Here is a 12,075-nt window from a genome sequence, read left to right as displayed (position 1 = left end):
AATCTGTAGGAGGATTTAGTCGTTTTAGGAAAGTTGCAGTAGATTCGTAGTAAACTACACGTCATTTGTTAGTAGTTTATATTTCTGACCAGTTTGCACTTCCCATTTAACACAATTTAACCTAATTTCCAAACTTTTAGAGAAACTTGCACACACTTAAAAATGTTTGTTGAAGATCCTTCGTACTTTTAACTATTTTTTATTTAATTTTCATTTCAAATTTATTTAACCAGACTTGAACACTAAACACATTCTCACAGTGCTGGTCTGGCAGCACCAACAGGAACTTGTTGGGTCAAGTGGCAGAACCATGAGGTCATTAACGAGACTTTACAACATTACATTGTCGCACGACAACATGAAAACGTAAATGATCTGGTTGTAGCAGCTGGTCCGATCACTTTTATTGTTACTGTGGCAAACTCTGGTCCACCGAGTCTCGTCTACCTCTCACTGATGTACCTGGCCTCGTGTCTTTTCTCTCAGACTTTCCACAGCCTTGAAGCAGAAGATGACTTGTCCCCCGGCTCACACAGCCAACGAGTTCTTGGCTTTCAAAGACGCCATTCGCTCTGCCCCGTGACTCTGCCCAACTCCAAGTTCAACAGCAGCAGCTCTGAGGTGATGGAGTCGGCTTTCGGGGGCCTGAACTTCGCCTCCAGCCAGCAGTGGAACCGGGTGCTCCCCCGCTCCTTGCTTAGCCACATCCCCTTCAGGGTTGACCGCTCGGTCAGTATGATCGAGGGACACGCCAGAGAGGACAAGATGTCAAACGTGTCCCCACCTCCGCTGCTCCTCCCACCTCCAGGCTTGTGCCTCAGCAGCACCTCCCTGGCCTCTGCTGCCTCCCTGACCTCTCCCAAAGCATCGGCGCCGCCGCCTCACATCTCCAGCCGGTACAAGACCGAACTCTGCCGCACCTTCGAGGAGAGCGGGACCTGCAAGTACGGCGCCAAGTGCCAGTTCGCCCATGGCCTGGATGAGCTGAGGGGCCTCAGCAGACACCCCAAGTACAAGACGGAGCCGTGTCGCACGTTCCACACGATTGGGTTCTGCCCGTACGGCGCCCGCTGCCACTTCATCCACAACGCAGACGAGGCGCACACACCCAACGCAGCGGCTCCTCTGAGGCCGAAGCTGAGGCCGCCTCTGCTGCGACACAGCCTGAGCTTTGCAGGTTTCTCCTCCTCCCCCCACACCTTCCAACCTGTAGAGGGGACCTCCTCCCTCTTCTTCACCCGGGCCTCCTCCGTCTCCCCTCCACCTTCTTCCACAGGGACCCCAGAGCTCCTTTCCCCTCTCTTCCCTGAGCCCAGTGTCCTGAAGCACTGCCCCTACACCTTCTCAGGCCTCAGTGAGCGGGACGGCAGCGATGCAGCTCCACGGTTCTACGCCGCCACCGACTCCAAGTGGTCAACGCCCAAGTTCGCCTCCAAAAAGCCGAACCTTTCGGTGCACCTCCCTCAGCAGCCCCCGGCGTCTCTGAACGGCTGCTCCGGCCTTCAGCGGTGCTCCTCGGCCGACTCCCTGTGCGAGGAGGGCTACACGTCCTCCTGCTCCCTCAGCTCGTCCTCCAGCAGGACGGAGTCGCCGAGTTTCGAGGGCCGACGCCTGCCCATCTTCAGCCGCCTTTCCGTTACGGACGAGTAGAGGAGGGTTTTACTTTAGGGCTGAGTTCACTCAGGGATAGGTGCTCCGTTTGACCCGTGTGCGTCTGAACGTTCCTGTACGTCGACGCCACGAGGATTGAAACGGCTTCTCACTTCCTTCCATGATCCAGCCGAGTAAACGTCCCCATCAGTTTGTGCATATTGCATTTCTTATCCAAGCAGCTGTAGTGCTGCTCAGCGTTCGTCCAGTTTTAGCCGACTCCTTTCTTGTTCATCGTTCCCTTGATGTTTTTACTGTTTTTGTTTTAACGCCATAATTACTGCTGTATACTGTTGTATACCCATGTGGTTTTTTTTTTGGGAGAGTAACTGTTCAAGCGTTGGGAAAAAGGATCTAAGATTATATTTTAGTTGGCTCTTCAAAGACCAGTAGGCTGTATCTGGTCGTGTTCAGGGATCTCCAACAGAAAGGTTTAAGACTTGTTTGCTGCCACTGATTGATCTGATTTGAACTTGTCGGCCGTTTAAATTGTAGAAAACCCAGAGTCTAGTTACCAAAGTTCTAACTCATTACGGTATGTTAATGCTAGAGCCTAACACGTTTTAGACTTATTTATTGCTTTTTGCATGTTTTTTTATTTGTGACTTTTTTTTTTTTTTTAAGTTGTGCTTTACCTTTTTAAACATTTTTGATTCATGTCCATCTGTTGGTTTTAAAAGCTTGACAAGAGGAGGGGGAGGGAGGACCTTTTGGCATTCGACATTGATGTTGCCTTATTGACCGACTGGCTGGTTGCTCCTTCAGGTTGGAACAGCCAGCCGGGTCTGCTCTCCTCTGCGTTGGGCCTCTGGATTGTAAGGGTTTCTTTTGAAAATATATTAAAAAGTGAAGAAAGTAGTTTAGCAGATCTTTATGGCCTCAGTTTGAGCCTGAAGTTACAAAAGTGGTTTCATTTTGGGAGCAAGTTTTTTTTTTAAATGGCCAGGACTGCGTCCCGTTGTGTAAAAGTTGCGTATCTTTTGGAGTTCGCTCGATGACGATGCGTTTGTAGGTTGATCTCTGTTGCACAATAGCTAGCTGGCTAACTCTGAGCGGCAGGTGAAATCAAACTAAAATCAGGACGAATCGACTCGACCTGCCCCCCAACGAGGCCAGACGTGCTCCTCGTTGTGACTAATTGTTGCCTTGACAACAAGAAGTTTGCCTATTTTTACTTTTGTTAACTTAAAAAAAAGTTATTTATTTTGTTTTGAAAGCAAAACCTATATTGTGTGTTTTTTTTTCACATATTTAAGTGCATCTATTGTTTACATTCCAGTGGATATGTTGATAACCTTGTTTTTATTCTAATATATATATATATATGTTCATTTTTATTTCAAAATAAAAGTCTTGGAAAACCTAGACGTTGTTTGTGTTTTGCTGTGTAGCATATGCATTAAAACTAAAATGATTGGTTTAAATAAATCCCCTTTTAAAGAAGCAAGAAGATGAGCATATAAAGTACATAAAACTATAGATTTATAGTGATTCTATCCTGATGCATGCTCAATAATCCAGGTAGAAAAATATAAAAAAGTTCAATCTGGTCCTCCGACATTCAAAAAACAACAAAGCAACAAGTTTACATTTTTGTTGTTTTGCTTTGTTTTGTTTTTTTGAATGTCGGGACCAGATTTAACTTTTTTTAGATATATTGATTCTACTAATTATTCTTTTAAATATACAGCTCTAAGGCTCATTAGCATCCCTGCATGCTTCCAACCTTCAGAAGCCTCATGTAAAAAAAAAAAAGTTCACACAATTTTAGGTTTATCTACTTCTTATATTAAAAACAGAACATTTTTGTTTCATTTTGGTGTTTGTCTTGTTTTAAACCAAAGATTCAGGTTCAATTTGATCCTGTTTTCGAGAAGGCACAGACTAGTAAAACAAAGAGGGTTCAGATATGTTTCTTTTAAATCTACTAATATATATCGTATTTTCTGCCGTACACGTCACACCGCCCTATGAGTTGAGTTGGTAATATGTAATAAAGTGGAAAAATCCATAAATACGTTGCTTCGCCGTATAAGTCGCATCTGTTATGCGTCACCGCTGACAACCTGGAAATGTGGCCGGTGTTGTGTCAAATATCGAATATGCACGGGAGGATTTTAACACGATTAACACTTAAACACAATTAGTTGTTTGCTCAGAATTACAGTAAATGTGTGTCTCAATTCAACTTTTCCTTAATAAATACTTTGACGGTCAAATCAGTTGCATTTCAAAAGCTGATACGCTGAAATGGGACTGCGCAGTGGGTGACTCGCTGTGCATTTCTTTGAAATTTAACAAGATGACCATCTAAAAACAACTATTTGTTTGCTCAACTTTATAGTAAAGTTGTGTCTCAGATGAACTTTTACTTAATAAATGCACTTCAATCGTCAAATCAGCTGCATTTCGCCGGGGCGGCGCAGAGAAACGAAGCTGATTTGACGGTTGCTCCAGGCGAGCTGGACGAAGGTGGAAGGCTGTAGCAAGCCTACTCTTATTAAAAGCCACTTTTACCTATTACATAACATAACGGCATGCCATACACTCCGACTGCAATCTAGCGACTGAACATTCGTGATTCAAGATTATTTATTTGAACAGGGTTCCAGTTACATTCAACAAAGTATTAAAATGTAAAAGAAAAACAGTAATAAGATCTAAGATATGAACTAAGAAAAAATTGAAAATGGTAGTGTTCAATATTTTCAGTCAGAATAAATGAAAGTGGTCATATCTCAGCTAGGGCCAGGCGATATAGACCTAAATGAACATCTCAATATTTTAAGATGAATCGCGATATACAATATATATCTCGATATGTTTTTCTTTCCATAAAGTGATAACAGAAATATATTTCTGAGTCAAAGCTTTGTCCCAGTTGTCACACAGGCACATTTATTAACAACAGCTGTAACTGTACAAAATAAATGTCATAAAAATAAACTATTTACATAAACAAATACAAGTTTCAAGACATTTGATAATGGCCATAAAAAAAATCAAAGCAAATATGTTCTTGTTTGTAGTATTTCACCCTGTTTTACGGCACCCAGATTTATTAATAAATCTGAAGTCTGATTGTAATGAAGTATATTCATTCAACCTTTAATAACTTTTATTAACAAAGCTCTGACTCTGAAAGTGCAGAGCTCAGTTGGAGTTTTTTTTTTTTTAATCTCTTTGGACATGGACACATCCTTGTTGTTCAAGCTTGTTTGTGCTGTACTGGTTTACTGCTGCGTCTAAATACCAGAAGAACACACAGCAAATAAATCACCCTAAACTGGATATTTGTCTCCATGTCTTTATACCTTGCCACTCTACAGTTAATTTCCTGGAGAACACCAAACCTCTGCTTTGTAGCAGCGAGCCAGTCATTTTAACACCCATCAGTTGTCTCCAACAAAGATATCTGCATATCTGAGCTCAGCTTTGTAATTCAAATAGTCTTCAGGTGCTGCAAGCGTTGGGTTTGTACTGAAAAGAAGGAGGGGCGGCATTAAGGTGCAGACTGGGAGGAAAAAACTGGCAATGCTAGGAAACGCCTTGTATCTGTGACTTTCCTTCCCTCCATTGATTCAGGTGACATTATTAACATGAACGCTCCTACAAGAACCCTGCAGATGTTGGATGCTGCAGATGTTGAATGCTGTCTATCATGGTGCACTAAGATTCATAACTGGCTGTGATTATCGTACCCACCACTGCACCCAGTATTCACTGGTTAACTGGTCACCATTAACTCCACACAGACTCTCTCACTGGTACATTTTCATCTTTAAATCACTTCTTGGTCTGCTGCCTTCATACATCTCCTCCTACATGTCTCTGCGTGAGTGCAGTTACAGCGTGCGCTCTCAGGACATTATTACCTGCAGTGTTCCCTCAATGAGGACTGAACTAGACAAAAGGACCTTCTCCTACTCTGCTCCTGTTTCCTGGAATATCTTACAAAAACAATTGAAGCTCTCGACCTTTGACCTATCTAAGTGGCTTTAAGAATCTGTTGGACTCCTGGCAGGGACCAATGCAGACATGTTCCTGTTTTTAGTTTTCTACATTCGCCTTAGAATCCAGCTGTTACTTTTTTTTGCCATCTTTTATAATAGTCCACTGTTGTCATCTTTCTTTGTCTAAATCAGGTCTCTCTTGTAAATGAGTCCTGGAGGCTCAATGGGATTAACCTGTAGAAATAAAGGTTGAATGAAAAAGAAAGTCGATATAACGCCCAGCAAAAATCCATAAATACGTTGCTTTGACGTATAAGTTGCAGGGTATGTAAATTATGCAAAAAAACCACAACTTATACAGCAAAAAATACGGTTTTAGATATTTTTCTTTAAAATTTACAACTACTGGTAATAAAGATTAGTTTCCTCACATCAACTTTCAGCAACCTCTACTTTCTCACAAATAACACGAAATCCATTTGAAATGGTGGAAAAGGAAACGTGGACGTGGACGGAGGCCTTTTTGTCTTGTGTGTAAAATCAGAGTTCTCCGTGCCGTTATCGAACAACTCCTAAACTTTGGGTAAACGCTGAGCAGTAAAAGCGTCTCTAAGGTTTGTCGGCACGTTCCCACGAGCGGCTCTTTTAAAAACGCCGGCTCTTTACGGTCGTCTGTGACGCACAAGAACACAACTGTCCCCCCCCCCCCCCCGGCCTGTGGGATGTGTGGGAAGAGGAGTGAGTTTTGTCGCAGCTTGTCCGAACGGACCAATTTAGGGTGAGTGACACTGAGGAGAATGTTTGGGCAACAGATGCTCGAACAAAGACTTCCCGGCACACAATGGGCCTCTGAGATACTTGTGACTGATTTCCATCTATTCACACAAAGTGGAGCAGAAGTTGAGGTCCTCCCCGTGTGCGTTTGTGCCTGAAAACAGGAGTTTGAACCAAACTTCCTGCTTCTCAAGCTATTTTTGTTCACTGAAACAAGGCCGTGTAAGCTTCTCTATGATGAAATTAGATCATTAAACACAAATAAAGTCGTTAATGAAGATCCTGAATGGATTGAAGTGAGAGAAAAGAGAAAAACAGGCAGTTGGGATCCTGTTTTTGAGTGTGGTGGCATTCGGCTGCGGTCAGGCCAAAGATTTCACATGAATGAAGACCAGCAGCAGGCCCCCCCTCCCCCCACACTTACCATTCAGCCCCAGGGGTTTTGTGTGTGTGCGCTTTTAGGAAACCCTAAAAGGCCAAGGGCCATCTCCGTGCCACCCCCTTCAACCCCTCCCCTCCTGGTCATGCACACCCCTATTGTGCACCCCCCTTCCCTTTTCAGTCTAACATCTGTATGCTAATGCAGCCCAATGGGAGCGGACTGGAATCAGCCTGGGAGCGGGGGGTGATGGGAGGCCTCCCTGGGAGCGAGGGGTGGATGAAGCGATCCAGAGCTCGAGACAGAAAAACAAGAATTGTTCCTTCGTTAATGGAGTTTGGATGAAGTTCTGGATCGATGTGTGCAGACGGCTCTCAGAAAGTTTCACAAATTCACCGCCTGAAGATGATCAGCGCTTCAGGAAACGTGCCCCATTTGGTCTGTGGGGGGGTTTCACTCTGAGGTTGGGAGTTTTGTATCTGGGAGCCCATTTGACATCATTGTTGTGGCTTCACAGGTACTAAATGCAAATCTGTGCTTATCTGACCGAAGAGAACAAAGAGCAGCTCGTACCTGTGCATATTAAAGCTTCACAGGAACTGCCTTGTTGCTTAAGCTCGTGCAGAAAACAGCTCTTTTAAGAATGCTAAATATGTTTTCCTTCATTTATTTATATGTAAATATCTTAAAAAATAAGTTTTGAATCCTAACATTGATTCCCAAGTAAAGCCGGAGTGCTTTGATTAGATAACATTACAAATTGTGCAAGAACATGTCTGTAAATTACATTTTCATGCATGAACTGACAAACTGAGCATCATTTACCGAGATAATTATTTTAATATTCTGAATAAAACACAGCGCTTAAATGTGAACTGTGAAAGGAGTCACGACGCCAGAGAAGCTTTAAACCATCTGTTTTCAGAGCGTGTGCTGCTTTATATCCCCCAAATGGCTGCCATCTTGGAGTACCAGCCTTATAGCTAACACTAATCTGAAAGTCCAGGTTGGATTATTGTGATTGTTTACAATCTGGGTGTCCAAAAACTTCTTTAAAAAGTCTTCAGTTAATCCAAAATGCTGCTGCCAGAGTCTTAACCTACAAAGCTCTCAACAACCTAGCTCCATCTTATATTACAGATCTTGTTGTTCCATATTTTCACAACAGAGCACTTGGCTCTCAGACTGCAGGTTTACTTGTGGTTCCCAGAGTTTCCAGAATCAGAATGGGAGGAAGATCTTTCAGTTCTCAGGCTCCTCTCTTGTGGAACCAACTTCCAGTTTCTGTCCGTGAGGCTGACACATTGTCCAGTTTGAAGACTTTCCTTTTTGATAAATCCTATAGTTAGAGCCGGCTTGGGTTTCTCGAGCTATCCTTTAGCTCTGCGGCTGCTGGAGGACAAACTGACCACATCACCTCTCTGCTGCCGTCTTTACTCGCTCCACTCCACAGGTTTATAATTATTGCTGTCATTAAAATGTGTTTGTTTCCCCATAGAAACTACACCTGGACCACTTCCTGTTAGTCTGCATCTCTTTCCTGTCCTCTCGACACCCAGCTGAGGCAAACGGCCGCTGCTCTCGACTCTGTTGGAGGTTTCTTCCTGTAAAAGGGAGTCATTCATTCTCACCGTCGCCAACAAGTTGCCGGCTCAGGATGGAGATTTAACACAATCTTCTGGCTTCCTTGGATAATTTTGTTTATGATTAGATTTGTACCGAGATCTGTACTGGATTTATAATTATTACGAGTTGTTATTTTTGGATTGGCACCCTGATGCAACTCGTCGTGGGTTGGCGCTGTATAAACAAACTGAACGATACTCAACGTGCACGTGCACCCGAGTCCGAAAGGATTCCTTGAAGCAGTTTTAAAAAAGGCATCGTATTTTAAACATGGTCATCCCGAGGCTGCGGGTTCGAGTCCAGCTTGTGTGCAGCAGAAAGAAAAACATTTGATAAACATGAGCATGTGTTTATGTCAGTGTTGAAAGTTGTCGCTGTCCAAAAATACTCAGATTCAGTCCTGTTCTCTGTCAGCTTTTCAGTTTGCAGCTCTTTTGAACCAGTTCAATCAAATTTAGCAGCAGAGCAGAAGAAAGCAGCAGGACTTGCTTTCATTTAATAAGATCACATCTCCATCTGCTGGTTGACGCGCAGCGCAGCGTCAAAATACACAACTAGGCTTCATTTTATTCACATTTTGTCCTTAAAGTACTGACACCCTCCATGTTCTTTATTTTTACTGTGCATCCATCGACAGCAAAGACTTCATAACAGTTAACCAAGACAAATAAATATTCCTGTTTTCAGCTCATTATAATCATAAAACATCTCCACAGTATTATCTCCTGGCTAAACCAGTAAATTACTAATATATAAACCATATTTCCCACCGCCCTATAAGTCGCATAGTCCAAATATGTAATAAAGTGGAAAAATCCATAAATACGTCACTTCGCCGTATACGTCGCATCTATTATGCGTCACAGCTGACGCATCACATTTGTTACACATCACCATTAACAACCTCAAAATGTGGCCGGTGTTGCGCCAAAAATCGACTGGCTGCCAAATGGTGGCCGTGGGAGCGTGCACGGGAGGACTTTAACAAGAATTTAACAAGATTAATGCTTAAAAACAATTATTTGTTTGCTCCAAACTACAGTAAAGGTCTCAGTCTAACTTTTCCTTATTAAATGCACTTTGACGGTCAAATCAGCTGCATTTCAAAAGCCGATACGTGGAAACAGGAACGCGCAGAGGGACGACTCGCTGTGCATTTCTTTGAAATTGAACAAGATTAACACCTAAAACAATTATTTGTTTGCTCGACTTTATAATGAAGTTGTGTCTCAGTTGAACTTTTACTTAATAAATGCGCTTCAATGGTCAAGTTAGCTGCATTTCGCCGGGGCGGCTCAGCAACATGAAGCTGATTAGTTGCTTCAGGCAGACGACAGTGGCTATTACGGCAAGCCGATTGTGTCATTAATAGTCACTTTTACCTATTACATGATACAACGACCTGCTCAGGCGCCATCTAGCGGCTGAAAATGGTAGTGTTCAATATTTTCAGTCAGAATGAATTAAAACGGTCATTTCTCAGCCAAAAAAATGGTTTATAAATATGGGAAAAATCCATAAATACGTCGCTTTGACGTATAAGTCGCAGGGCATGCAAATTATGAAAAAAAAAAAGCGAAAAATACAGTATATAAAAACTACACGTTAATATAAATCATGTTTTTTTTGTTGTTTTAAGTACATACGAGACACAAATGGACAGTCTCTAGTTCATCACACTGGTCATTTCTGCTGTGGTCTCTCTCGTGGTTTCATTCAGATAAAGAAAACGATGTTTGCACACAGTGTTTAGTTTTTATGAGAGACGTGGTTCAGACACATGAATGTTTTGATCAGACATTTGGACTGTATGTCTGAAATTAAAACAAGAATTTGTCCTCAATAAGAACCAAGCTCAACCTGCAGGATTTGATGTCCACATGAAGAGGTTTGTGGTAGAAACGAGGACTTGATGCCCTCTAGTGGTCCTCTGTAGGTGGGAATTTTTTTACTTTTTTTTTTTGGTTTCACCTTTAACCAGGCATAAACACTAATCACTAAACAGTAATGGTCTCTTGGTAAGAGACCATCTTATCACAAGCAAAACTGGTTTGTTCCACTTTGGAGTAAGCTGTTGGGGGAAGAATCAGTTTTGTTGTGTTTCTTTGACTGATGAAGCCTTCTGGATCGAAGGCGAAACGTTTCAGCACAACAAAAAAAAGAAACTGTCCAGATGACCTGACTGAAAAATGTTGGATTGCTATATCATGGTTTTTCGAAATAAGATAGGACATGACACACAATTGGCTGATTGATGGATGAGCTGCACAATCGGCATGAAATTTTTATTTAAAATGAATTATTTTAAATTATTTAGCACTTGCTGCACCTGTGTGCAGCCCACACTGCAGGAGAAATTTCATTCTGCAGCTCTTCCTCCCTCCTCCTCTGTCATTCTCCATTGTGCAGCAAAGAAGCGGGCGTGGCAGAGTGCAGCCATGGCTGAGAGCAAAGTTCATGACATGCAGTGCTCTTTTAGAGCATTTAGAGCATATATGTCAAACTCAAGGCCCGGGGGCCAAATGTGGCCCACTTTGACATATTATTTGGTCACCAAGATGTTGTTTTAAAAATAAAACACTTTATTCACTTAATTTTTTTCAGTAATCTTTGATTATTAAGTCCAGTCTTAAAACTGGACCATGTGTCAGCCTCACGGACAGAAACTGGAAGTTGGTTCCACAAGAGAGGAGCCTGAGAACTGGAAGATCTTCCTCCCATTCTGCTTTTGGAAACTCTAGGAACCACAAGTAAACTTTCAGTCTGAGAGCAAAGTGCTCTGTTAGGAAAATAAAGAACAATAACATCTCAAATATAAGATGGAGCTAGGTTATTGAGAGCTTTGTAGGTTAAATAAAAAAGATTTTGAATTCAGTTCTGGACTTGACAGGGAGCCAGTGGATAAAAGCTAAAACTGGAGAGATGCTTTTTGGATCAACTGAAGACTGAAGTATTTGGACACCCAGATAATAAACCCTTGCAATAGTCCAGTCTAGATGTGACAAATGCATGAAACAGTTTTTCTGCATCATCTTTAGATGTTTCTAATTTTAGTGATATTACGCAGGTGGAAGAAGGAGGTTCTAGTAATGTTTTTAATGTGGGGGATAAAAGACATGTCCTGATCAAAAACAACACCAAGATTTTTAACACTAGAGCTGGAGGACAGATTAATGGCATCCAAGGAGGGTGAAAGACTGAAAAATTCATTCCTAACACGCTCAGGTCCAAAAACTAAAACCTCAGTCTTGTCTGTTCAAAACCAGAAAATTTAGTGTCATCCATGTTTATTTCTGTAAGGTATGCTTGTAGTCTAAGTAGCTGATTGGATTCATTGGGTTTCATGGACAAATATAATTGTGTATCAGCAGCATAATGAAAATTTATCCCATGCTGTTTATGAACTTTACCTAATGGAAGCATATACAAGGTAAAGCGTATTGGTCCAAGCACTGAGCCTTGAGGAACTCCATGATTCTGGATCAGACTATGAGTTCTGGATCAGTTTATGAGTTCTGGATCAGACTCTGATTTCTGAATCAGGCTCTGAATTCTGGATGAGACTCTGAGTTCTGGATCATATTCTTAGTTCTGGGTCAGACTGAGTTCTGCATCAGATTCTGAATTATGGATCATATTCTGAGTTCTGAATCAGACTCTGATTTCTATTTATTTTTCTGGTTTCTATTTATT

General features: G+C 42.1%; 1 protein-coding gene across 1 annotated transcript; it reads left to right on the top strand.

Annotated features, from left to right (window-relative positions):
• Positions 1–456: 456 nt before the first annotated feature.
• On the top strand, positions 457–1,791 carry LOC119411019 (mRNA decay activator protein ZFP36L1). Its single transcript, XM_037677941.1, has one exon. It carries the CDS (start codon positions 457–459, stop codon positions 1,648–1,650), a length of 1,194 nt encoding a protein of 397 aa, XP_037533869.1. The 3' UTR covers positions 1,651–1,791.
• Positions 1,792–12,075: the final 10,284 nt, after the last annotated feature.

The sequence above is a fragment of the Nematolebias whitei genome, chromosome 6 (genome assembly GCF_014905685.2).
Source record: "Nematolebias whitei isolate Nwh7 chromosome 6, NemWhi1, whole genome shotgun sequence".
In the NCBI taxonomy this organism is placed as follows: domain Eukaryota; kingdom Metazoa; phylum Chordata; class Actinopteri; order Cyprinodontiformes; family Rivulidae; genus Nematolebias; species Nematolebias whitei.
This window is presented reverse-complemented; position numbering and strand designations above follow the sequence as displayed.

Coding starts and splice junctions, on each gene's coding strand:
- LOC119411019 (XM_037677941.1), top strand. CDS start 457: ATGTACCTGGCCTCGTGTCTTTTCTCTCAGACTTTCCACAGCCTTGAA.